Below are 26,894 nucleotides of genomic sequence, written 5' to 3'. Positions count from 1 at the left end.
GTGCCAATCTAAATATTCTGGAGCACTGTAAACATTAAGTATTGCTTTTAAAATGTGCAAAATAAACATCCAGTCCAACACAGTACACAATAACCAATTCTACTCATTCCAGTGAGTGACTAACAGTTGTAATGAAGAAAGGTTAGCATGTCTACATGCTCTGGTTCTTTTCATGTTTACAATATTCCCAGCAGCTGAAAATAGGCGCTCAGAAGGGGTCGATGTGGCTGGAACTGAGAGCTAATTAGCCTTCACCTCAAGCCAGGATTGCGAGTGAGCTGAGCTACAGTTTATATTCCTAGAAGGTCAACGGGCTCATAGTGATGTTACTAGTAGTTGACTGGGAGGTGTTTATTATCATTCAGTCCGCTGCCTGATGCTCACCTGCTAAACACCTATCTGCTCCACCCTGAAGCGCTGACTACATGCGCTCTGAATACGCACTGCTGATTGGCTGATAATGCTTTGTGTGTACCAATCAGATGGTTGTGTGGGTGGGACAATGCTGCGTGTGTACCAATCAGATGGTTGTGTGGTTGGGACAATGCTGCGTGTGTACCAATCAGATGGTTGTGTGGGTGGGACAATGCTGCGTGCTGAGACAGAGGCAGACGGAGCAAAGCAGCTTGCTAAGACTTTAGCTTTAGCTTAGAACTCGTTCGGTACACCCCCGTACCGAACCGAAAGCCCCGTACCGAAACGGTTCAATACAAAACACGTACCGTTACACCCCTAGCAGATACAAATGACACATTCATGTTTTTGTGTAATGATGACAACGTATGCTCGCGCGGACGATTGACTAGTTGATGGTTTTCTTTTCAAATGTTCGTTCATAGCCGTTGTGCTGCTATGATAGGCCATTCCCGCTCGACACAGTGTGCATACAACAACATTATTAGGCCGTTTATTGAAATACTCCCACACTTTTGACCACTTTTGGCATACTTTTCCCCCCTCGCTCGCACCGCTCGCATCGTCTTCTTTGATCGTCTGCTTTGCGCTTCGCCATGACGGTAGTGTGACGTCATTATGCGACGCGTCGACGCACAAAAACGGCGTCAACGTATTTACGTAACCGATGACGTCGACTACGTCGACGCGTCGTTTCAGCCTTACTTTTAACGTCTTTAATGTCCTTTGTGTTCTTTGATGTTTCTCTCTTACACACATGTTTTATGTGTGCTATTGCTATGAGGGTTTTTTACCTGTTTCTCACTTTTTTTGTAAGGGGCGCTGGAAGTTGGCAGACCCGTCAGCGATCCTGTTCTGTCTCCCTGTAATGTTTGTCTGCTCTTGAATGGGATTGTGCTGAAAATCTTAATTTCCCTTTGGGGATTATTAAAGTATTTCTGATTTTGATTCTGATAAACATGATAAACGTTTTGTCCTACTAATTTTGGCGGTCCTTGAACTCACCGTAGTTTGTTTACATATATAAGCATCAATGGATGGAATTGGGGGTTAAATCACCAAAAATGATTCCCGGGGGCGGCCACCGCTGCTGTTCACTGCTCCCCTCACCTCCCAGGGGGTGAGGGTGATGGGTCAAATGCAGAGGATAATCTCACCACACCTAGTGTATGTGTGACAATCATTGGTACTTTAACTTTTTAACTTTAATAACTTTCTTCAACGATGCCAGAGAAAGACATATTTTATGCCACTCCTTCGTCTCATTTTGTCCACCAAACATTTATACTGTGCGTGAATGCACAAGGTGAGCTTTGTTGATGTTATTGACTTGTGTGTAGTGCTAATCAGGCATATTTGGTCACTGCATGACTGCAAGCTAATTGATGCTAACATGCTACTTATGCTTGCTGTATGTACATATTGCATCATTAGGCCTCTTTTGTTGATATATTTGAGCTCATTTAATTTCCTTTATGTCCTCTGTGTATTTATTGTATATTTGCATTTCTCATGACACATTATCTGTATGTAATATTGCCTGCATTTCTAATAGTAGTTTGTGTGCCGTTAGAGACCACCGCAAACGTAACCCAGCTTGCAAAGATTGTAATAAATCCATTAGAAGAAGACAGCCTGCCGTTTCCTTTAACTTGGACACACACATCTATACCTTTGGCCACTCTAAGACAGTCATTTCCAGGAGTTATCTCACCTTCTGAGAAGTTTTACTAATGTTTTCCAACGTTGTAAAAATGGGTAGAATGAATATTACATTTCAACATTTCTGTCAACGAAGATTTGCGTCAGCCTGCGACACAGTCATTTTGATAGTAGGCTAATATAGCTAATATAGACACATTATGTGTTGTCTTCCAGTGGCGTGCAGTCACTAGAGGCAGGGGAGGCACGGCCTCACCTGCCATCATGGAAAGAAAAAAAAAAGTAAAAAGAAACTAAATTAATTAAATTGTTATATGTATCCAGTGATTATACTAAAGTTATTTTCCATTTAACTTCACCAGTTTTAGATTATTTTTATTTTTATTTTCACATTTGCCGTTCAAATACTGAGAAGAGACGGTGCGGTGATCAGCAGCCAGTTGAGGCACGTCACTGATTTGTGCCTCAACATGGATTGTGCGCAATGACTCGGCTAACTGCTGAGCTGCTGTGCAGTGAGACTGTATTGCTATATGAATTATATTATACATTTCCATAGTTAGCTGAGGTATATAATGTACAATGTATTTTGTCAACAACTGTATGTGTGTAACGTATTTCTTGTGCTGAGCGATCATAAAACTGGAGGCTCGTCTCATAAACCCGCCTCCTGGTGCCAAGCATCTCCGCCGCAGAATGCACCGCCCGACGGGAGCGCCACACCAACCAAAGCCCACACCCAAACCCTCCACGTGCAAGACCGAATCCACCCAAAAAAAGTCACTTAACAAGAAGCCAAAAAGTGCAAAAACAACAATGCTCGCGCGGCGCGCCGGAGGAGCCGTGAACAGGGACACAACATTAGGTACACTTGCAGACTGAAGCGCGGATTTCATATTTCATTCATTCACAACTCTTCCAACACGAACACCACTGCTCCCGCACTTATAAGTAAAGGTAAGACCATAATAACGTTTTTTTTATTAAATGTGCTTTTTTGTGTGCTACAGTTTGTAAGTGTAAAGTTAAAGTTAAGTATACCAATGATTGTCACACACACACTAGGTGTGGTGAAATTTGTCCTCTGCATTTGACCCATCCCCTTGATCACCCCCTGGGTGGTGAGGGGAGCAGTGGGCAGCAGCGGCGCCGTGCCTGGGAATAATTTTTGGTGATCTAACCCCCAATTCCAACCCTTGATGCTGAGTGCCAAGCAGGGAAGAATGCTGGTATGAGCTTTTAAACATAACCCGTTAACTGCTGCCAATCAAATGGTGAATAAGATACTCTTTAGGGTTCATATGTTTGTAAATCTGACTGTGATGAAGTCAGTGCCTCACCTGACATGAACCTCACCGCACGCCACTGTTGTCTTTATTATAACACTTAAAGAAGGCTTTTAATTTTTTGCGGCTCCAGACGGATTTTATTTGGATTTTTGGTCCAATATGGCTCTTTCAACATTTTGGGTTGCCGACCCCTGCTCTAACTGATGCCTTGACACTGACAAATGACTCGGGAAGACTTTGCTGTGCTTTGTATAAATCTACTCGCTACTCCTTTCATCCATCTGGGTCACACCGCCACCACCACCACCATCATCATTATCATCATCATCATCACCACCTGATGGCGGGGCTGGCCGCTGTCCCGTTTGTGCCATGATTGAAATGAATGGCAAGGGAACGTTAAACGAGTCCTTGGGAGCGTATTTCCTTCTGCCCGGGGAAATTGATGGAGGTGGAATGTCACCTTGTTCGCTCAGCCACCGGTGAAATGAGGTCGCACGGGCTTCGCGGGGTGACAGATGCCACTCTTTCCATTTTTGTCCTCTACTGTAAACTTTTACATATCAGCAGGGACTATTTCCCTAACCTTATTTCAGTACCTATAGCAACCAGACAGTTTTCCTCTCAGACGCAGTGACCTGCTTCTAGGGCTGACACTTTGAATTATTTATAGAATTGTGTCATCCAAAAGCAGTGGATTTATCTATCTTATGCACACATCTGCGTTAGCAATGCAGCCATAAGACAAAAGAGAAGGATTCAAATGACATAAATACACCCGTCTTTTTTTTAACTACATATAGAAGCTGTGCTGTCCTGATGCAATGTGCATAGTATTTAACATATGTGAGTGTACTTGAATCTAAAGGAGTTGAAATATTTGGATGTAGCTTCAGGTTTTGTTTGGAGGTTCAGAAGAGCTCTGCTCTGACCAGCGTGAGCAGAGGGCTCCCTCTAGTGGCAGAAACTTGTGCTTAGCTTTTGAAGTATCAGTGTTTAAAAATTCAAATCAAAGTTGCTTGTTGTTTCCTTTTTTGGCTATAAAAATGTAACTATCCAATCCAATCCACTTTATTTATATAGCACATTTACACAACAAGAATGTTTCCAAAGTGCTGCACAGCCATGTTAACAACAATATTATGCTACACCAATGACTGAATAAAAACAAAGAATAAATTAATAGAAAACCAATACAAAAAAATATAAAAAATAAATATGATTAAAAACGATTTTAAAGGGTAAAACCAACTAACATAAATTTAACATGTTTTATTTACAAAACTAATATTTTACTCACTTTATAGTATAAAAGTAGGTTAAGTATTGATCAGATGTAATGTAATATGCCATGACGTAATTTCATAAAAATTGTAAATATTTTATTTACTCCTGTTTTATTGGTTATTTATAATGTGTTTTTAAATTAAGTAATGTATTAATTTTTTTATTTTTTATTAATCAATCCAACAAAATAGTACACAATAATGCCATAATACAATTCCAAAACCAAACCCGGCCCAGCAACATTCAGAATAGCAATCGACAGAGCAATTGAGAGGACACACAAACATGACACAAAACAATCCAAAAGTAGTCAAACAAACATGAATAATATACCGTATTTTTCGGAGTATAAGTCGCTCCGGAGTATAAGTCGCTCCGGAGTATAAGTCGCACCGGCCGAAAATGCATAGTAAAGAAGGAAAAAAACATATATAAGTCGCACTGGAGTATAAGTCGCATTTTTGGGGGAAATTTATTTGATAAAACCCAACACCAAGAATAGACATTTGAAAGGCAATTTAAAATAAATAAAGAATAGTGAACAACAGGCTGAATAAGTGTACGTTATATGACGCATAAATAACCAACTGAGAACGTGCCTGGTATGTTAACGTAACATATTATGGTAAGAGTCATTCAAATAACTATAACATATAGAACATGTTATACATTTACCAAACAATTTGTCACTCCTAATCGCTAAATCCCTAGTCTAGTCTCTTACGTGAATGAGATAAATAATGTTATTTGATATTTTACGGTAATGTGTTAATAATTTCACACATAAGTCGCTCCTGAGTATAAGTCGCACCACCGGCCAAACTATAAAAAAAACTGCGACTTATAGTCCAAAAAATACGGTAATAACAACAGTATCAATATAAATAAGAATTCCAAGATAGCAGTAATTAGAAATCCCTCATTGACATATCATCACAGCCATTTATAAAAGAATAATTAAAAACATTTAAAAAAGGAACATTAGTTTATATATTAGAACATTAAAACATCACATCTCATAAGCTTGACAACACATTAAGTCTAATATTTTCCACAAAGAGAAAATAAGTCATATTTTAGGTTTGTTTAATAGTTTAAATTAAATTTAAATAATGGATCCCATATTCCAATATATGACTCATTATAATCTAAACTAAATGCAGTTTTTCTACTGATATCATTTCCATAGCTTGTGTATACCAGTCAGTATGAGTTGAACTATCAACATCTACCCATTTTTTTAGTATTACCCTTTTTGTTATGATGCTTATTGAAAGAAATTAATTTTTACTCCTTGATGACACATTATTAAATTGATGCAGATCACCAATAATACAAGTTTGCAGTGTCATTGGGATGTTTATATTTAGGAATGTAATTGCTTCTTTTGTTGTACATATACTTGAAATTATTATTTATTAATTGTCTTGATTTTTTAAATGTTATTTAAAAAAAGATTAAACATTATTTAATGCATTATTTAATGTAATGTCAATTAGACTTAGAATTAAACTTCCTTTATTGTCATTCAAACTTGAACTTAACAGTACAGATAAGAACAACATTTTGTTGCATTAGCTGGTGGTAGTATAATCAATACATATATAAATATTCAATACCTTAAAATGTATTATTTAAAAGACAATACAGTGGTTTATTTTGATCACACTAAATATACATGTTTCTCTTACACTTTGACTTCTGTGCATTAAAGATAAAATGTATTATTATTAAAATATTTTCTATGTTTATTTTATTCACTCTGACATATTGTATTTTAAAATGTATAATTTATATATATATATACACTACCGTTCAAAAGTTTGGGGTCACATTGAAATGTCCTTATTTTTGAAGGAAAAGCACTGTACTTTTCAATGAAGATAACTTTAAACTAGTCTTAGCTTTAAAGAAATACACTCTATACATTGCTAATGTGGTAAATGACTATTCTAGCTGCAAATGTCTGGTTTTTGGTGCAATATCTACATAGGTGTATAGAAGCCCATTTCCAGAAACTATCACTCCAGTGTTCTAATGGTACAATGTGTTTGCTCATTGGCTCAGAAGGCTAATAAATGATTAGAAAACCCTTGTACAATCATGTTCACACATGTGAAAACAGTTTAGCTCGTTACAGAAGCTACAAAACTGACCTTCCTTTGAGCAGATTGAGTTTCTGGAGCATCACATTTGTGGGGTCAATTAAACGCTCAAAAGGGCCAGAAAAAGAGAACTTTCATCTGAAACTCGACAGTCTATTCTTGTTAGAAATGAAGGCTATTCCACAAAATTGTTTGGGTGACCCCAAACTTTTGAACGGTAGTGTGTATATATATATATATATATATATATATATATATATATATATATATATATATATATATATATATATATATATATATATATATATATATATATATATATATATTAACATTAAAATAGTTCTCTGTTACTCATTTGAACCCTGTTATTTATTTATTTTCTTTCTTTTTTCTGTTAGACAACGAGAAATGATTGCACACTTTTCTGTACCTATTAGAATTTCTTGACAGGTAAACACAGGAAGTGAACAAATACGCTCTGCTTCTGCCTACTCCTTTTGAATTTTTTGAATTGTCCAACATGTTTATTGTAACTCTGTTATGCATGTTTAAAAAAATAAACAATTAGAATGTTTTATCATAGACTTAAAACTAGCCAGTGTATCTAGTCTTTGTCCCTTAATTAGTTTGCCTTTGGATCTTTTGCCATGATTTGTTTTTTCCTAAAGTACAAATGTCCTCATTTAGTTTAGATAAAAGCTGTTTTACTTTCCCCTTTTGGCCAAGTGTTATATAATAGATCTGACACATCAACCGTGTTCCCCTCCATGTATTGTAAAATGTGCGTTGAAGTGTGACTTCTAAAAAAAAACATTAAAAAAAAAACCCAAACTGCATTTGATTTTATGCCTGATTACATTAAATAGGAGATGAATGACTCTGAGTTTGACCATTTTGTTCCTGTCCTCTCCCCCTGCAGAGGCCCAGACCGGCAATAGACTGTGGTGAAAGAACACCACCCCTGGCAGGCTGGCCGCACTCCCCTTCCTCCTGCCTCCATGTATCCCGAATCGACCACAGACTCGCCCGCTCGCCTTTCCCTTCGACAGACCGGGTCGCCTGGAATGATCTACAGGTGAGGACACACCTTGCAACTCAGTGTCTTAGTGGTCCAGACCAAAATTTTGGAAAAAAGATACTTGGTGTACACTTTGGTTCAGTTTGCTCAGCGCTCATACTCGTATTTTTGGTATTTTCCAGTAAAGAAAATATTAAAGCAGGGCTGTCTTAACCTTTTCCATTAAAGTCCTCATTCAGCAAAATTGAGGATTGCAGGGAAAGGGCTGGACAATATTGCAAAAAATTAATTTTTCCTACAGGGTTCGTACGGGTGCTTAAAAACCTTGAAAATGCTTGGATTTTAATGATGTGTTTTCAAGGTTTGAAAAATGCTTGAATTTTGGGTGAAGTGCTTGGAAATGCTTGTAAATGTTTGTGATATTTCTCGGTAGTCTGACTTAATAGGCTAATTATAAAATGGAAAAAAATAAAATAAGTTTCCTTAAAAATGCAAGCTACACCCTTACGTTAGGTTGTTGTCATGCCAAAGCCTTATATACGGCTCTGTGTCGCCCCCAAGAGGACAGTGGTGCATCGGTCCATCATGCCGGGAGGTTGTCGTTTTAATGAACATGATGTATGCATGAATTATGATACAAACAAACAAGTAAACAATAACAATTAATGGTATTTCTTGTAAGGAATGATGTATACATGAATGATGATGATGATGATGATACAAACAAACAAGTGAACTACTTTTGCAAACACCAATGACATTGAATAGTCTACAGCAGGGGTCACCAACCTTTTTGAAACCAAGAGCTACTTCTTGGGTACTGATTAATGCGAAGGGCTACCAGTTTGATACACACTTAAATAAATTGCCAGAAATAGCCAATTTGCTCAATTTACCTTTAACTCTATGTTATTATTAATAATTAATGATATTTACACTTAATTGAACGGTTTAAAAGAGGAGAAAACACGAAAAAAAATGACAATTAAATCTTGAAACATAGTTCATCTTCAATTTCGACTCTTTAAAATTCAAAATTCAACCGAAAAAAAGAAGAGAAAAACTAGCTAATTCGAATCTTTTTGAAAAACTTAAAAAATAAATTTATGGAACATCATTAGTAATTTTTCCTGATTAAGATTAATTTTAGAATTTTGATGACGTGTTTTAAATAGGTTAAAATCCAATCTACACTTTGTTAGAATATATAACAAATTGGACCAAGCTATATTTCTAACAAAGACAAATCATTATTTCTTCTAGATTTTCCAGAACAAAAATTTTAAAATAAATTCAAAAGACTTTGAAATAAGATTTAAATTTGATTCTACAGATTTTCTAGCTTTGCCAGAATAATTTTTTTGAATTTTAATCATAATAAGTTTGAAGAAATATTTCACAAATATTCTTCGTCAAAAAAACAGAAGCTAAAATGAAAAATGTAATTAAAATGTATTTATTATTCTTTACAATAAAAAAAGATACATTCACTTGAACATTGATTTAAATTTTCAGGAAAGAAGAGGAAGGAATTTAAAAGGTAAAAAGGTATTTGTGTTTAAAAATCCTAAAATCATTTTTAAGGTTGTATTTTTCTCTAAAATTGTCTTTCTTTCTAAAAGTTATAAGAAGCAAAGTAAAAAAAAATAAATGAATTTATTTAAACAAGTGAAGACCAAGTCTTTAAAATATTTCCTTGGATTTTCAAATTCTATTTGAGTTTTGTCTCTCTTAGAATTAAAAATGTCGGGCAAAGCGAGACCAGCTTGCTGGTAAATAAATGCAATTTAAAAAATAGAGGCAGCTCACTGGTAAGTGCTGCTATTTGAGCTATTTTTAGAACAGGCCAGCGGGCTACTCATCTGGTCCTTACGGGCTACCTGGTGCCCGCGGGCACCGCGTTGGTGACCCCTGGTCTACAGAAACACTGCTTCATTTTCTACGCCCCATTCAGTTAGTGATAACTGCTGGTTCAATGTTAGGCTTAGGTTTTTAGCAGATTTTCCGTATTTTTCCTACAGACAGCATTTGGTGACCTCAAACAACAAGGCTATGGATTGATTCACACTGGTTTTTGCCTTTTGAAGGGTACTGGAAAAACTGGAAAATTGATCTTGAAAGTCCTTGGAAAAGGTGTACGAAGCCTGTTCCTAACCCTAAGATATTTATTGTGATATGAACAAACTGAAAAAGTACATTACATACTGTACATACATTCAGGCCTCAAATTTTAGCTTTTTAAGGTCAAGGCAAGTGTTGTTGTTTTTCGATAATTAAATAATTAAACGGTATTACGAACCGTCAGGAATTTTACCGCAGTTTATCATTGTATCGTTTACCGATACATCTCTAGTCCTTGAACAAGTAAAAAGTCAAGGGCGGTCACGGCATGTTCTTGCTGTAAATGCTGGTCATTTTTTTAGGGCATTACTGCAAATGACAAGGGCGGTCGTGGTAGTTGCTGCGGTTGCTGTAGTTAAATTTGAGGCCTGTACATTACAAAATAGATATTCTCTCTTTGTGAATCTTACAAATAGTTTTTCCCTGTCTCTTACTGCTTGCCGAAACTTTATTAGCACTTGAAAACATGTTTCAAGTGGGAGTTTAATGGCGATAAACAAAATGTTGACCATTTTCAGCTTTCTAAAATGTAACATTCACGCTTCATAATTACTTTAAAGAGGAACTGCACTTTTTTGGAATTGTCATCACAATAAAAACAACTTACTGTATGTAAGACAAGAACACATACTGTATTTTCCGGACTATAAAGCGCTCGGGTATTTAAGTCGCACCCATTAAATTATAGGGAAAACATTTTGTTTCCATATATTAGCTGCCCCGGACTATAGGCCACAGATATATGTTTGGAAACAAGTTAATTACACAAAAAAATACATGTTTATTTACATGCTTTAATTGTTTCCAAACGGTGTCTGTATCACGGCAGTAAAACGGCTGATCAAACAAAACAGAAGTCATCTTCATGGACAAACTAGCTGCGGAAGCTAGCTCTCCAATAAGCTAAACAACTCAATAATTCCCAGGGACGTTTTGGTGAGTTAACTGCAGAATTTGTGAAACTGAAACAATACAAAAAGCATGCCGGTGTAAATTAATATTACGTGTTAGCATATTAGCCATCGCTAATGACACTACCGTCATTACATTACAAGTATGTACAGATATGAATGAAAAAACTCCTACAGACATCACTCATGGGACGGTTTAGTAAGGTTCAAATAGTGAAGCTTTTTTTTCTATAAGAGACAATGTAAATATGAACAACGGGTTCCAGCTTCGACTAAAGTCCATAATTTAGTGAAAGTTTGTACACTTTAAACACAATATAAAGTACTGTATAGCAAACAAACATAACAAGGGGGTGATGGATCAACTTTATATTTAATAACAAGCCAAAACACACACACACACACGTCACTGTGGTGCCCTCACAAACGATCAGCAATCACAAAAATCCTTAACTTTAACAACCATATTGCTACAATAATAAATATTTAAAAAGTTAACTTACATTTACACTGGCAGAGGAGCTGAAGAGAAAGACGCAAGACAGAGGGAGCGAAGGAAGGAAATAAGTCTAATCTGGCATTTTTTTCCAGAAAAGTTTGGTCTCATCACAATTAAAACTTGCTGTGGTACGAAGCCTTCTTCGTCAATTCTTCCATACTTGTGAGCACTATTAACGTACGCCTCATAAATAGTTGTTATTTTTAACTTCACAGCAATTGTCCTTCTTTCCACGCTGGTCTGTTGTGATTTTGAGACTTGAATTGAGTTGGGAAAATGGACAAAACTAGTCAATAGGAGAAAAAACACGGAAAAAAAGGCCCACACACTTAAGCATTGCGTAGTGACCGACTAGTAGTGTACTGCAATGTGCAGCAAGTCACGTGGAGGATTCCGCCTCCTCACAAAAATGCTGTGCCCTCCTTTTTTCCTGCAGGCGGAACACAAAATGAATGAATGAAGCATTTGCACACAGACATGGTTTGCACAGGGAAGCACATTTGGCTCGATCCAAAAGTTTGTGAATCGAAAAGTTTGCAAAGAGAGGGAGGGTCGTAAACTGAGGTTTTACTCTATTTTTATGTGTTTCAACCCTACTACTAACACATTTTGTCTTACATATGTGTCATTGTATTATTATTGCAGGAAATTTGGAGGAAATAATACATTTTTAGATGGTCACGATAGGGATGTGGACGATTCTGAATTGATGAGCAAACGTCCATATAGTGATTATTTAAGTATGTTATATAAATTAATCGAAATGTCCAATCCATTCCACACACCTGAAAATATGAACCCAGAATATATTTTATACAGATGAATTAGATTTTTACATGCAGAAAATAATGTAAAATACACATAAATGATTAATGTAATGGATAGATAAATATTTCTTATAATTTTTACCTTTAATTAAAGACTCTTGTTGGCAAAAACGATGATGACGAAGAAATAGCCACGCAGACATTACATTCGATCCCACGGATCTATAAGCGAGCAAACGGACTCGTTGGTAGCACGCGATGTTTGGCCATATGATTACCAGCAAACATTTGCCGTATTTTCCGGACCATAGGGTGCACCGGATTATAAGGCGCACTGCCGCTGAGCGGGTCTATTCAGGTCTATTTTCATACAAAAGGCGCACCGGATTATAAGGCGCATTAAAGGAGTCATATTATTATTATTTTTTTCTAAATGTAAAACACTTCCTTGTGGTCTACATAACATGTAATGGTGGTTCTTTGGTCAAAATGTTGCATAGATTATGTTTTACAGATCATCTTCAAGCCGCTTTCTGACAGTTGCTTCAGGATGCGCTGTTTTTTGGGCGGTCTTATTTACGTGGCTCACCTTCGGCAGCGTCTTCTCCCCTTCATCTTTGTTGTAGCGGTGTAGCGTGCAAGGACGGGAGGGGAAAAAGTGTCAAAAGATGGAGCTAACTGTTTTAATGACATTCAGACTTTACTTAAATTAATAACAGAGCAGTATGTGTGTCCCGTAGAAAACCGTCCGACCGGAACTCTCTAATAACTAAAGTTCCTTGGGTAAATAATGTCAACTCACTATACCGGTATGTTTTAGAGCTTTTTATGGCGAGTTTACTGACAGATATAAGTAAGAACTTTACTCTACTTTATATTAGAAATGGCAACAGCGGAGGATGAATGTCACATAACAAGAAGATAGAGAAAAAGAAGAAGCTTATCAACTACGGTGTCAGCACAGACTATAAAGACGGACTCACGCAAATTTTCAGGACTTATGCAGATCCCAAATACAGATCAGCAGGTACCAGAAGGTATGAAAAGTTGCTTTTGCATAATAAAGCGAAACAAAATGCCAGATAATGTCGTATCTTATACACACACACCATAACAATACTCGTATGTTGAAGCACAGTACAATCCATCAAGTGGTGCGGCTTCATTGCTTACCAAAGTCGTACTAAAACCTTTTGACAGATTTTCGAGCGCCGTGTGTAATGTTCTATATTTTCAATGGAACATATACAATTTTGGTGTTGTTTACTTGAGTCATATTGCAGTCTACACATATCTCTTATGTGTGACTGCCATCATATTGCAGTCTGCACGTATCTCTTATGTGTGACTGCCATTTACCGGTCACACTTATCATTTCACCATGTACCAAATAAAATGGCTTCGAGGCAGGTAAGCACAACCAAAATTATTCCGCGCATTAGGCGCACCAGGTTATAAGGTGCACTGTCGAGTTTTGAGAAAATGAAAGGATTTTAAGTGCGCCTTATAGTCCGAAAAATACGGTAGTTAAACATTTTCGTCGAGAATGGAAACCTATTACCGTAAAAGTGGAGTGTATTAAAACTGTATCTGTAGTACAACCTACATATACCAAGCTGAGCCAAGATGGCCCAAAAAAGCAGGGTTGTTTTTTTTTTTATGCCACTGGCAAGCGTTTTCATTAAATTTCATAATTAATTTGTTGAAAAATTGATTAAAAAAAACCAAAAAACATATTGCAATATTAACAAACATTTAGACTTATAATACCTCACCTTTATCTGAATCTGCACCAAATATTGTTTAAAACAGTTCATTAGTTTTTGATTTGGTTGCTTCTATTCTATTTTTATATTGAAAAATATTTGGATGGCTTGCTGTTTCTATTTATTCTTCACACTAAAACTCACTACTGCCAAGTCTTGCCTGGTCATTGCTGATTTTCTGTTTAGTGTCTCTATCAAAGACCAGACGATCGACAAAAGCATGTAATAGACAGAAGTGTCTAAGAGTCCTGGCTAGGGATGATACTCGAAACCGGTTTTCTCGGTTGTTCGATAAGAAAAGAACCGAGTCCTCGGACTCGAATCCCTTTTTGAGAACCGGTACCCGTTATCGAGACCACTATAGTAAAGAAAAGAGTTGGTTCTTTATTCGAATCCCTCGGAACGAATCCCGTCCCGACCAGAAATGCTCCGTGTGACGTCACAAGAAATCAGTCATGTAGCTCAGTCATTAGGCTCAGATAGCGAAAGCAGGAAAAAAATGGACGGGGAAAAAGCGCTCCAAGGTGTAATAAAGTTCAAAACAAAAGGTATAATCCAATGAATAACTTTACTGAGAGATTTTAGCAGGGTAAAACACATGACGAACACTTTTACCACCAACCGGAAACATAGCAACCAGGCTAGCAACGCACCTCCTTTACGGCAGCTGTCGCAACGTTCTTAAAACAACCGCAGCACATACATATATGACATCTCCCTTTTTTAACTTTTGTTTTTCTTTCCTTGTAAACAAAACAAAATCACACTGTATATGTGTTGTCTGTCTAATTATAAATAATGCAGACGAGGCGTGTTGGCTGAGTTCTTATCGTTTACTTTCACAGCGTGGCAACATGCAACACTTTTCGGGGCTACCGCGCATGCTCGTAACTCCCGTTGCATGCTGGGTAGTGTAGTTGTTATATTCTCTAGCTCATAACATCTTTCCCCCATAAAGAAATAATGTTAACTCAATAAAGTGTATTTCTTTTTTTAGCTTTAACTTTTCATTTTTTAGCATTGTAACCACATTTGCAAACAACTTTTCTCTTCATAGAATGTTCTTTCAATAAAGAAATAAAGTGCAAAAATGTCAAAGCATCATAACAAACAGTTATGTCAAATAGCAGCAGAAGTGCACTTTTTGGAGAGCTGTATTATTTTCAGTATTGTGCCCAAGGGACTGATTTTATTTAACACTATATTATTATTTATACACCTAAGGTGATCACAGAGACAGGTTGTTTTTGTGTTAGTGTATATATTTGTTTTTCTAAAAAATTCCACTTAATATACTTTGGGTAACAACAGTCAATATTTATTTATTTTATTGTATTTTTTTAGGTGGGTAACAGTCAATATTTATTTATTTATTAGATTTTATTTTTTTCTTATATAATAAAAGTGAGCTTTTGTTAAACCAAATATTGTGTTTTTTTCCCATATACAACAACCTATCTGGACTCGATAAGAGAATCGATAAGGAATCGGTTCGATAAGAGGATTCGATAATAGGCTCGAACTCGATAATTCCTTATCAAACATCATCCCTAGTCCTGGCATGTTTGTATTAGCAGTGTGGAGTCAGTGCATGTTAGGATTAACATGCACTGTCTTGTTTGACCTTCAGGTGGCACCATCTACTCTGGATGACGGGGACAGAGCTGTACCTTCATTTAGGGATGTTTAACAGGGCAATTTTAGTTAACTGATTTTTTTATTATTGACATGTATTGCAAAAGTATTTCCATATGGAACATTCAAGGTTTTGTGATCCTCCCCCATAGACTCCCTGTCCCTGCGAGTGCAACCGCCATTACTAACCTCCTTCCTTCCATGCTTACTTTAACCAAAAGCTCTTATTTCTGCTCTTTTCCCTTCTGACGCCTTCAGCGCTCGTTATGGAAGCCCAAAACGACAGTTGCAGTTCTACAGGTATTTGGTTTTCTTTGAATGCACCTTTCTCACCTTCACCACTGCAGTTTCTGTATCAAATGTATTTTTTACATAGACAGTCCAGCTATATTTCAGCTTTCCGGCATTCACACAGTAGCTGAGCTTGGTCCAGTCTTTGATGTTAGGAGTCCATGATGTTCTCGGCCTCCCTCTTCCTCTCTTTCCATCCACCTTTCCTTCTAATAGCTGTCTGTGTATACCATATTTCCTGAATACATGGCCAAAATATTTTAGTTTCCGTTTTTTAATTGTGTTAAGTAGTAGTAGTTTATTACAATTCATTTCTAAAATGTGTGTGTTTGTTTTCAAATCTGTCCATGAGACTTTTAACATTCTTCTGTATAATCAGAGCTCAAATGCTTCCAATTTCTTTGATAAAGTTTTAGTTAAGGTCCATGTCTCAGATGCATATAGCGTACACCAGTGGTCCCCAACCAGTGGTCCTCAACCACCAGTCCGGGAACCGGTATCAGTCCGGGGACCGGTACCGGTTCGTGACGCATTTGCTACCGGGCCCCACGGAAAAATGTATTAATTTATAAACTACCACATTTTCTCTGACTTAACTTTCACCTGTCCCACTAAACACACCATTAAGCTTGTTAATAGATGTCTATTACAACTCCTTAGTTATAGTACATGGGACAATGCACATATAAAATGTTAATGTGCCGGATTGTAGTCAAAGGCTAATTTCCATCTGCAGTGCCCTGCAGGGGGTTTGTATATTGCAGGGGTTCTAAACCTTTTTGACCTCTGGGCCCAATCTTTCTACTACAGACGAATATTAACACTAAATTAGTAATCTTACTCTTATTTTGATCATATTCAATAAATATATCTAACCTACTTACAGTTTACTACCTTGTCAAATGATATAAAAACATTGGGTAATCACAAAGATTATATTATTAATTTAACAAATAAACCTTAGCCTTAGGTCAGGCTGATTTGAAAAATAAATACTAACCAGATAAACAATACATTCACATACAGTATGTACTATGTTGTGCTAAAATAAATAAACTAAATTAGTAATAAATATTCTTAAATAAACTGTCAATAAATTTAAAGTGCAAATGAAAATACAGCCTCACCACTTTAGTCATCATTTTTGCGCTTAAGAAATTTCTCTATGACATTAGAGAAATTTAGCGCCAGACTTCTTTTGTCTGATTTATATTGTCATTACTGCCACAAGTGGTGGAAAAGTGTATTACAACTGAGTACCGCTGCTGGCTATACAGACCACAGCTGAAAAACACATATTACGCCCAGGGCTCCCACTCCTTTAGCGTTATACTGAGTTGATTGTTCATGCTCATTTTTTGCTGTTTTTATCTGCCGCACGTGGAAAGTCGGTCTGTGAAAATAATGCATACATTAAACCGGTCCCTGGTGGAAAAAAAGGTTGGGGAACCCTGCAGTAGACCACACAGCATTTTAGCATTTTTAGCACTTTTCCTTGTTTCAATGTTTAATTTTTGTGACGTTAGTAGTTTTGATATATTTTCATATGATTTCCTAGCGATTGCAATTCTTTTTTTTATTTCATTGTCAGTTCTTCCATTTCAAACTGCATCTGACCAATATATACCATATCTGATACTTGTTCTATAGATCTTGGGCCGTACTTATCAAGCTTCTTAGAATTACTCCTAAGAAGTCTGCTAAGAGTTGACTTAAGAGTAAATAAATTATTCGCTGAAAGCTGCACTTAAAAGTTAGTTATCAAGCGTCTTACTCACACTTTCAGCGAAGTGTAGGACTGAATCTTAAGTGTCACACTCAGAGCTCAATTACGACATTACTATGTGCCGTAAACGGAATTTTAGGTGACGTCATTTCTGTGTCCATAGAAATGACCAATCACGGAAGGGAATCCCTTGTCTAAGAATAAAGAAATATCTTAGAAATATTTAAGTGGACAATGGGAGTGTATATTTTGACAATAAACTACAAAATAATACAAAACAAACAAACAATATTGGCAATGAATCAAAAATAAATGTTTCCTTTTTGTTGCACCTTTCCTGCTTCCTGCTCCCAGACCGTAACAAAGAGGCAGGGGAGACACTTCTCCAGGATGTATGCTCGGGGCAACACCCTTCACTTTACCCGGCAGTGGGTCTCCACAGCGGACGACTTTAGAGTGAATGATGAGTCCGGCGATTAGTTGCAAATCTTGCTTTATTGATTGCTTGCACACAGCCAATCCAACACAAAACAAACTAGTCCCCGCTCGCACTCACAATACCGCTCCCTCTCTTCTCTCGCCCACACACTCACTGACGTCACTCACCTCACATGCTGTCACCTATTAAAGGGTCACACACACACACATACGCTACTCTCATAACATTTTCTTTCCAATTCATTAATTAGGCAACTAATTTGAAACTGGTGTGGGTGGCTCTATATATACTAGTCCACTGCAGCCACATGCAGAAATCAACAAGGAATCGAAAATTATTAAATCTGTGACAAAAATAATACCTGCTCTGTCTAAACGATACCGTTTGATCGGCTGCTCGTCATCAAACAAAGATGAACGTTCGCGCACGTCTCTCGCCTCAGTGCCATCCCCTGCTGGCAACTCCTAACCACTTAAGACACCTCTGAAGGTCTCTTAAATATTGTGGAGAGTAGGAGTGATTCTTAGACTTAAGAACGTTGATAAAAAGCTTTTATTCTTAAGTTTGAAAGTAGGACTAAATTTCGCAAATTTTCAGGACTTAAGTGTAAAATGGCACTCTAAGAAGCTTGATAAGTACGGCCCCTGACATCTAATTGTAAGAATTATTTGAGGAACTGGTGTTATTATTATTGTATTAAAAAGTTACCGCCTAAGTGAATGTCAACATACATGGTTGACCGCTTTTCTCGACATAACTTTATAGAGCCAAAGGTGCCATTTCTATGAAGATGGTCCGTTTATGTTGACATGCGTTGTAGTATTGTTAACTCTGTCATTATCGCGAAGGAGCGTGAAACAAAAGCAAGTCAGCTAATACTGTTTATGTCCACACAATGACTTCCTGTTCAGTGCAAAGTAGGCATTCAAAATAAAAACATGGCAGTGTTAACTTGAGTTCTACCACAAAGATTTGCGTATGTACAAAACATTAATTTGTATTGTAGTCAAGATGTACTGTACGGAGTTACGAGACTATACAATTAGCTGCTCTATTGGATAAGAGTATGAAAAATCTGAAAACAAAAGTATAAAAATATGCGAAGATGGAGTAAGTCACAAGGTAATGTGCAAGCAATGGTTATTTTCGGTTTAAATTCTTCGGCCGCTTATGTTGACATAAGTCAGCCAGTCCAAGGTATGTTGAGGTTAGCGGGTTCCACTGTACCAAGTAGCAGTGTTTCCCACACATTCATTTATTTGTGGCGGCCCGCCACGAAAGAATTACGTCCGCCACAAATACAAAAAAAAAACAAAAAACACGTTTTTTTTTTGTCCTGTCCAGCTTCTCAGGCAAATCATATAGTTGATGTAGATGCCCATATAGGCTGTTCAGATTGACTTTACAAAAGAGAAGTGTAGGATACTTCTCTTGTTGCCTTATTTGTATTTGACCACTACTGTTTTCTGTTTATTTGTTACTGACTGTGGCAGGACACCTCTGCCTCTGTTTCACTTTATGTTGCTGGTAAATAATATGGTTGTAGTAGTAGGCTAAAGTTAAATTATTTAGTATGCACTAATTAAAGGGGCAGAGCTTTAAGAGACATTTTAGCTTTTATATTTTATAAAGATATATTTTTTGTAAGAACCACAATTAATAAATATATTTCAGTGAATAACTTATTGTTCAAATCTGTATATAAATATGTACATAAAGTGTTGGAATTATATTGTAAAATGGATGGATGGATGGACGGACGTTTAAAACAAAACTGTTAATTAGTAAGTATACATTTTTTGAGCCTTTTTAGAGAAAATCATATCATTGTAGTAAATTATGCAAATTACTCGATGATGTCATGGTGACCACGCCCATAGTCACGCCCCACCGCCACAGGTATCTTGGCAGTTTATGGGAAACACTGAAGTAGGGTTGTCCGGAATACCGGTACTAATAAAGTACCGCGGTACTAATGAATTAAAAACAGTACTATAGTGCCTCTGAAAAAATACCAGTGCTATTTTTTTTTAATGGACATTACGGCGCGCAGTCGTCAGAAGGTGCATGTTCGGCAACTTTAAAAAAGTACTTAAAAGCTGACATAGCTAGCGAGCTAGCGGCTAACGTCCATCCGCAGTCGGCAGTGTTTTAGCTACTTCTAAATCACTAATCCTTACCTCTCTAGAGACGAATAAAGTGAGTTTCTTACAAGTATCATCCCTGCAGGACGAGGAATAGCCAAACATGCTTCGCTACACATCGTAGGCGGATACAATTGCTAACAGTAAAATTTCCGCCACATTTCGTTCAGCATAACTCCATATGCATCCAACCTGACGCACTGCATTCTCTTCCATTTACGCACATCACCATATTTTAGTGCAGAGTGTGATTCTATGAGCCAACCCACGTTACGCAAAAACCATGTTATGCATAAATTATATAGCCTACTACCATGTCAATACACAAAGTAGAAAATCATTACATGTAATGCATCATATTGTGCCTAGCAAATAGCACCCCATATGTGCCTGATGCACATACAGTACCAGAAACCGCAATTAGCCGTGCTACTGTTGAAACCCATTTACTCAGTGTATCAGCATATTGAGAAGGAAATAGGCACTGACACTACCCATATCCACATAGGTTTTATTTGACGAAAATATATTTTGCCCTGTCAGTTGGACGACACATCGACATACAGGCTAACGGGCAAATATTTACCCTGTTAGCCTATATGTTGATGTGTAATTTACCGGAAATATACTAGCTTTGTTAGACAAGGTCATTGACTGTATTGGACAATATAGTTTACATACGAAATGTCCATTTCCATTTATTACAAGTAATAAGAAAATGTAAATGCCTGACTTACCCATCAAGGCGGAAATTAGCAAGTTTGGCGTCATATGAAAAAATATTCTCCGCCTTCAATCGTCTCAATCTTTCAAAGGCATCCCCGATACAAATCCTTGTTTTGTTCCTGGCTTCGTCATGAATAAGTTGAGAATCACAACGAGGCCTTTTAGATTTACAAAGGTCTGACATGTTTAGTAACTTTACCAGTGGCAGTAGCTGGCAACCTGGATGTGACACACTCACAGACTTTCTAATTGGTTAAAACTGTGGAGGGCGGGACATCGAAATGAAAACAATAACAAGTTTTCGGGGCTGTAAATCTATTTTTGAAATGAGCATATTCCGGCTGAACTACCGTTATCAGATAGGTATTCAAAAAGAACATGATTTATTAATGCCTTTTGACATATCAGGACCATTTAATGATGACTTGACATGCAATTCTTACATATGGCACCTTTAAAGACTAAACTTACTTTAATCACACATTTTGAGTGATGACAATTGTGACATGCATGTTACTTCTCAACATTTGTCTCAAAGTAAGAAGTTAACATCTCTAAAAATAAATGACAACTCTTGGTGGTATATATTCTCCTCTGAACTTGTTGACCCAGCACCTTCTTTTGAATAAAGTCAAAGAAAAAGCATGATACACACACAATACTCGATCTTGGGCTATATGCGGACATCTTGTGTGAAGTCACTTCTTTTCAATAAGTATGGTTTAAAAAAGTCAAGTAGATGAAAAGTAGGTATGGTGGTTTATTGTGATGTTTTGTATAAATTTATAAGGCAACATTTGATAGACTTTGGTCCAACAATGTTAAACAAATGAATCCTTTACTGTACATAATAGACCCTAAAAGCCATGGTAGCCAGTCTCCACCCCTTCATTGGTTTCCTTTTCAGTCTTTTTAATGTTTCACATTTTTACACTCTTTATATACAAAGCCTCATTCTGCTGATCCAAGTAATAAAAAGTGCAGACGATGTCAATCTTGCCCGTAATGATCTCACTATCCCATTTCTAGTGTGGCGCCTTGAACATTTATGTCTTTTTTTTTTTTTACGTGTAAAACTTGCTGCTCCGCTCGATCAATAAGGCCTACATTGCTCTCACGGGCTAATGTTTACTTAATCTGATAACACAGTGTTTGTGTTGTGCTTACAGCTACATAATTAACGTCCCATCCCTTACATTAACTTTAACCTCAACGTTCTTTAGGATGTATGAAAAAGATCAATGCCCAGAAGATGAAAAAAACCATAACTTAATCTACTTGTGCTCTTTATTTTATTCTTTAATATGTTGTAGCTCAATACAGTTATGAATATGTATAACCACTTCAGTTTATTGTGGTGCTTGTGTGTGCATAATGAGGCTTTTGAATCTTTTGCAGGACTGCAATGTGTCAATCATGATTTTCTTGTTTAGAAAATGTTTTGGACACACTTGTGCGAAGAGAGGGGCGAAGCTTTTTACCGATCACCACCTGGTGGTGAGTTGGCTTGGATAGTGGAGGAGGATGCCTGTCAGACCTGGCAGAGGCAAACGCATTGTGAGGGTCTGCTGGGAGCGTATAGTAGAGTCTCCCGTTAAAGAGACAGGGTTCGTACGGGTGCTTATAAACCTTGAAAATGCTTGTATTTTAATGTTGTGTTTTCCAGATTTGAAAAATGCTTGGATTTTGGGTGAAGTGCTTTTAAATGCTTGGAAATGTTCATCATATTTCTCGGCAGTCTGACTCATTAGGCTAATTGTAAAATGGAAAAAAAATAACATAAGTTTCCTTAAAAATTAAAGCTACACTCTTGATCTGTTGGCTTTGCACGAGCCCTTACATTAGGTTGTTGTAATGCCATAGCCGTATATACGGCTCTGTGTCGCCCCCAAGAGGACAGTGGTGCATCGGTCCATCATGTCGGGAGGTGGTCGTTTTAATGAACATTGGATGGAAAATGACAAATACAAACTTTGGATAAAACGCCTGCTACATAGTATGCAAAATCCAACATGGTTCGATGTATTTTTTGCTCCATTATTTTGGTTGTCTACTTTACCTCATTTAAAGCAAACAAGTTAAATTTTGTCGTTTTGGTTAATTGCATTGAAATGGTTACATTATTGGACTTGTTTGTACTGTGAAGGTCATGTAATGTATAATTTGTAACCTTTTTCACAAGTTAGAGCTGAGTTAATATGAATGATTTTGTAGTTTTTTACACAGCATGGTTGTATGCATTTCTTGCAGTATTATTTGCGTTGTCTACTTAACTTGTCTGGCTACCTCAGTGAAAGCAAAAAGTTTTGTCTTTTTGTCAATTTCTTGTCATAGCCACAGTTATAAGGCTAGATATGCTCAATGAAAGGTGACTGAGGTAGATAGATAGATAGATAGATAGTACTTTATTGATTCCTTCAGGAGAGTTCCCTCAGGAAAATTACAATTCCAGCAGCAGTGTACAGAATTGAGATCGAATTTAAAAAGTAAATAATGGGGGTATAAATGGAAACAAAATAGAAAAAAATTACAAAAGAATAAAAATAAAAAGCAACAATGAGAATAAAAATATAACAGTAAAATAAGAATATAACAAGAGAAACTAGGCAGTAGTGACCATGTTATGAAAAATTATTGCACTGTTATTGTTTTGCATCCTAGTACCCCCCCTTCCTCCCAGAGAGGAGTTGTACAGTCTAATGGCGTGTGGGACAAAGGAGTTTTTTAGTCTATTAGTCCTGCACTTGGAATGAAGCAGTCTAGCACTGAACAGGCTCCTCTGGCTACTGACAACAAGGTGTTGTGAAACAAACAAAATATTTTCCTTTAATTTATTATCCTTATATTAATGTGGAACAGTTTTGTAGGTAAATGAGTGAAATTGACATTTTGAGGGTGCGTGTACTTATATCACGTTATGCAGTTTACAAGCACAAATACGGTGTGAATCAATTTGTGCTGTTCGATGTCATTGAGTGCTGTGAGGAAGAAAAATAACAATGTATTTGAAAAACAACAAATGGAGACACGTTTGCAAACACCAATGACCTTGAATAGTCTACAGAAACACTGCTTTATTTTCTATGCCCCATTCAGTCAATGATAACTGCTGCTTCAATGTTAGGCTTAGGTTTTAGAAGATTTTCCGTATTTTTCCTACAGACAGCATTTGGTGACCTCAAACAACAAGGCTACGGATTGATTCACACTTGTTTTCGCCTTTTGGACGGTACTGATAAAACTGGAAAATTGATCTTGACAGTCCTTAAAAAGTGCTTAAATTTGGCCATGGAAAAGGTGTACGAACCCTGAAGAGAGTTTAAATTTCCACCTCCGGAAGAACTTTGAACATGTCACAAGGGAGGTACTGGACATTAAGTCTGAGTGGACCCTGTTCCGTGTCTCTAATGTTGAGGCAACTGATCAGAGCTGTGGCCGAAAGGTGGTTCGACTTAGACAAACTTTAATGATCCACAAGGGAAATTGTTCCTGTCGTGGCGGTAAACCCAGAACCCCCAGCGATGACAAATCCCGTCAAGCTGAAGAAGTCATATCGGCTCAAGGTGGAGGACAGAGTTAAACAACTTGCACTGAGCCTAGTCTATAAAATCCGCTACACCTCCCTGATACCGAAGTACATGTCAAACTACTTCCTTAACGTAAATGACCGCCATAACCACAACACCAGGGGGAGCTCCACTAACCACGTTAAACCCAGATTCCGAACTAACAAAGGTCTTAACTCATTCTCTTTCTATGCCACATCAATGTGGAATGCGCTCCCAACAGGTATAAAAGAAAGGGCATCTCTATCCTCCTTCAAAACCGCAATAAAAGTTCACCTCCAGGCAGCTACAACCCTAAACTAACACCCTCCCCGGATTGCTAATAATCAAATGTAAACAATCAAATGCAGATACTTTCTCTCTCTCTCTCTCTCTCTCTCTCTCTCTCTCTCTCTCTCTCTCTCTCTCTCTCTCTCTCTCTCTCTCTCTCTCTCTCTCTGTCTCTCTGTCTCTCTGTCTCTCTGTCTCTCTGTCTCTCTGTCTCTCTCTCTGTCTCTCTCTGTCTCTGTCCACTACTTGATAGTATATATCTGTATCATGAATCGATTTAAGTGGACCCCGACTTAAACAAGTTGAAAAACTTATTCGGGTGTTACCATTTAGTGGTCAATTGTACGGAATATGTACTTCCCTGTGCAACCTACTAATAAAAGTCTCATGAATCAATCAAAGGGTCCTTTTGGCTTCCGGACTGTTCGAAGCGATTCTGGACCACTAATCGCCGCCTCAGGAAGGGGAAGCAGTGCACTGTCAACACCTTGTATGGTGGGATGATGTGCTTCTGACCTCGACTCGGGATGTTGTGGATCGGTCTTCCTATGAAGAAGCAGTGCCTAGGGAATCTGTGGTGAGCTGTCCCAGGATTTTTAGGCCAAATGGCGATATGCAATATATATCGGTATTCTATACAAAACATGCAAATTATTCAGTTTAAAGCCAACACCACATGAATTTTAATACCAGTGTTCTTCAAATGATTTAAAAAAAGTAATTCATTATAGTTCCTCCTTAATTATCCTTGTTACTTACGAGGGAAAGTAAAATAATGTGTTACTTAAAAATAAAAATATATGTCATATGCAGTTGAAAGAAGATTTATATGAGAGTGTGTGTGTGCCCTTTAAAAGGCGGTGTCTGTTGCCAAGTGACGTGTGACGTCAGCGAGGGTTTCAGCTGAGCTATATTTGTTAGCTTTAGCAGTTACCAGAGGCCGTTTGTCAGCTCTGGCAGTTGTTCTGTTGAATCTTTTCACCGGATTGTGTTACCTCTGGTTAATAAAGAGATCGAATGTTCTGCTATGGCTGTCATATGTTATTGTCAACAAACAGGGTATTGTTTGGATGGAACACTTTTCACTTCAATCGTTGTTTTGTTGTTCATTATTCCCATGGCACGTAGTAGTCAGTAGTCAGATTCGTAACTTCAGGACAAGGATTGGCTCTAAAGGCTGGGTTGGTTGGGCTGGAGTGCAAGCAGGGCTGGGCATGTGCCGCCGCAGGCTGGTATCATGAGTATATGGTGGGAGTAACTATCAAAGGCAGCATTCAAATATATTATTTATTTGTAAGGCGGTCTTGTCTCAAATACGTATCGCTTTCTCGGTATAACTCGTAATACCGGTATACCACTCAACCCTGAGTCTTACTAACTACTGTTCGTGACCTTCTGTACCATTCCTTAATGACATAGTTGTGTGATATCTGGCATATGTATGTAATATAACAAGTGGATAAAGTAAATAATAGCCCTAGTTGGAGCCACACACTGCGACAAGTGAGGACAAAAACAACTTATTAGCAATTAAGCGACATATACCCAAAATGGCTTGTGCTCTGTATGGCTTAATAAAAGCATTTTTTAAATTTTTTATTCCAGCATCAAAGCAACATTTTGGACACCACACTTCCAAAACACCATTATGGGACACCTGGCACTGGTTTAAATGTGTTGACATATAGTGTAATTGAGCACCTTTTTTAGAAAAATACTAACTCATAGACTCACAATTGGGCACTGAGCATACTCCTAAGCAGAGTTATTATTATACATAGCCTCCAGTTATTATACCTAACCTGCAGTTCTTATACTGTACCTAACCTCCAGTTATAATATCTAACCTGCAGTTATTATACTGTACCTAACCTACAGTTATAATACCTAACCTACTGTTATAATACCTAACCTTCTGTTATTATACTTAACCTGCAGTTATTATACTGTACCTAACCTACAGTTATTATACCTAATCTGCTGTTATTATACCTAACCTATAGTTATTATACTTAACCTGCATTTATTATACTGTACCTAGCCGACAGTTGTTAGACCTAACCTGCAGTTATTATACATAACCTATAGTTATTATACTTAACCTGCAGTTATTATACTGTACCTAACCTGCAATTATTATATTGTACCTAACCTGCAGTTATTATACCTAACCTATAGTTATTATATTGTACCTAGCCGGCAGTTATTAGACCTAACCTGCAGTTATTTTACTGTACCTAACTTACAGTTATTATACC

General features: G+C 37.2%; 1 protein-coding gene across 4 annotated transcripts in view; it reads left to right on the top strand.

Annotated features, from left to right (window-relative positions):
• kcnab2a (potassium voltage-gated channel subfamily A regulatory beta subunit 2a) overlaps window positions 1-26,894 on the top strand; it is a 195,507-nt gene that overhangs the window by 54,581 nt on the left and 114,032 nt on the right. For 3 of the 4 annotated variants that reach the window (XM_062038244.1, XM_062038246.1, XM_062038245.1), the window contains exons 2-3: window positions 7,677-7,832; window positions 15,733-15,774. In XM_062038244.1, the coding sequence (XP_061894228.1) occupies window positions 7,756-7,832; window positions 15,733-15,774 (119 nt within the window). In that variant the 5' untranslated portion in view covers window positions 7,677-7,755. The remainder of the gene's footprint in view (window positions 1-7,676; window positions 7,833-15,732; window positions 15,775-26,894) is intronic. The other variant, XM_062038247.1, reaches the window with a different exon arrangement.

Source organism: Entelurus aequoreus, linkage group LG26 (genome assembly GCF_033978785.1).
Source record: "Entelurus aequoreus isolate RoL-2023_Sb linkage group LG26, RoL_Eaeq_v1.1, whole genome shotgun sequence".
NCBI lineage: Eukaryota > Metazoa > Chordata > Actinopteri > Syngnathiformes > Syngnathidae > Entelurus > Entelurus aequoreus.
This window is presented reverse-complemented; position numbering and strand designations above follow the sequence as displayed.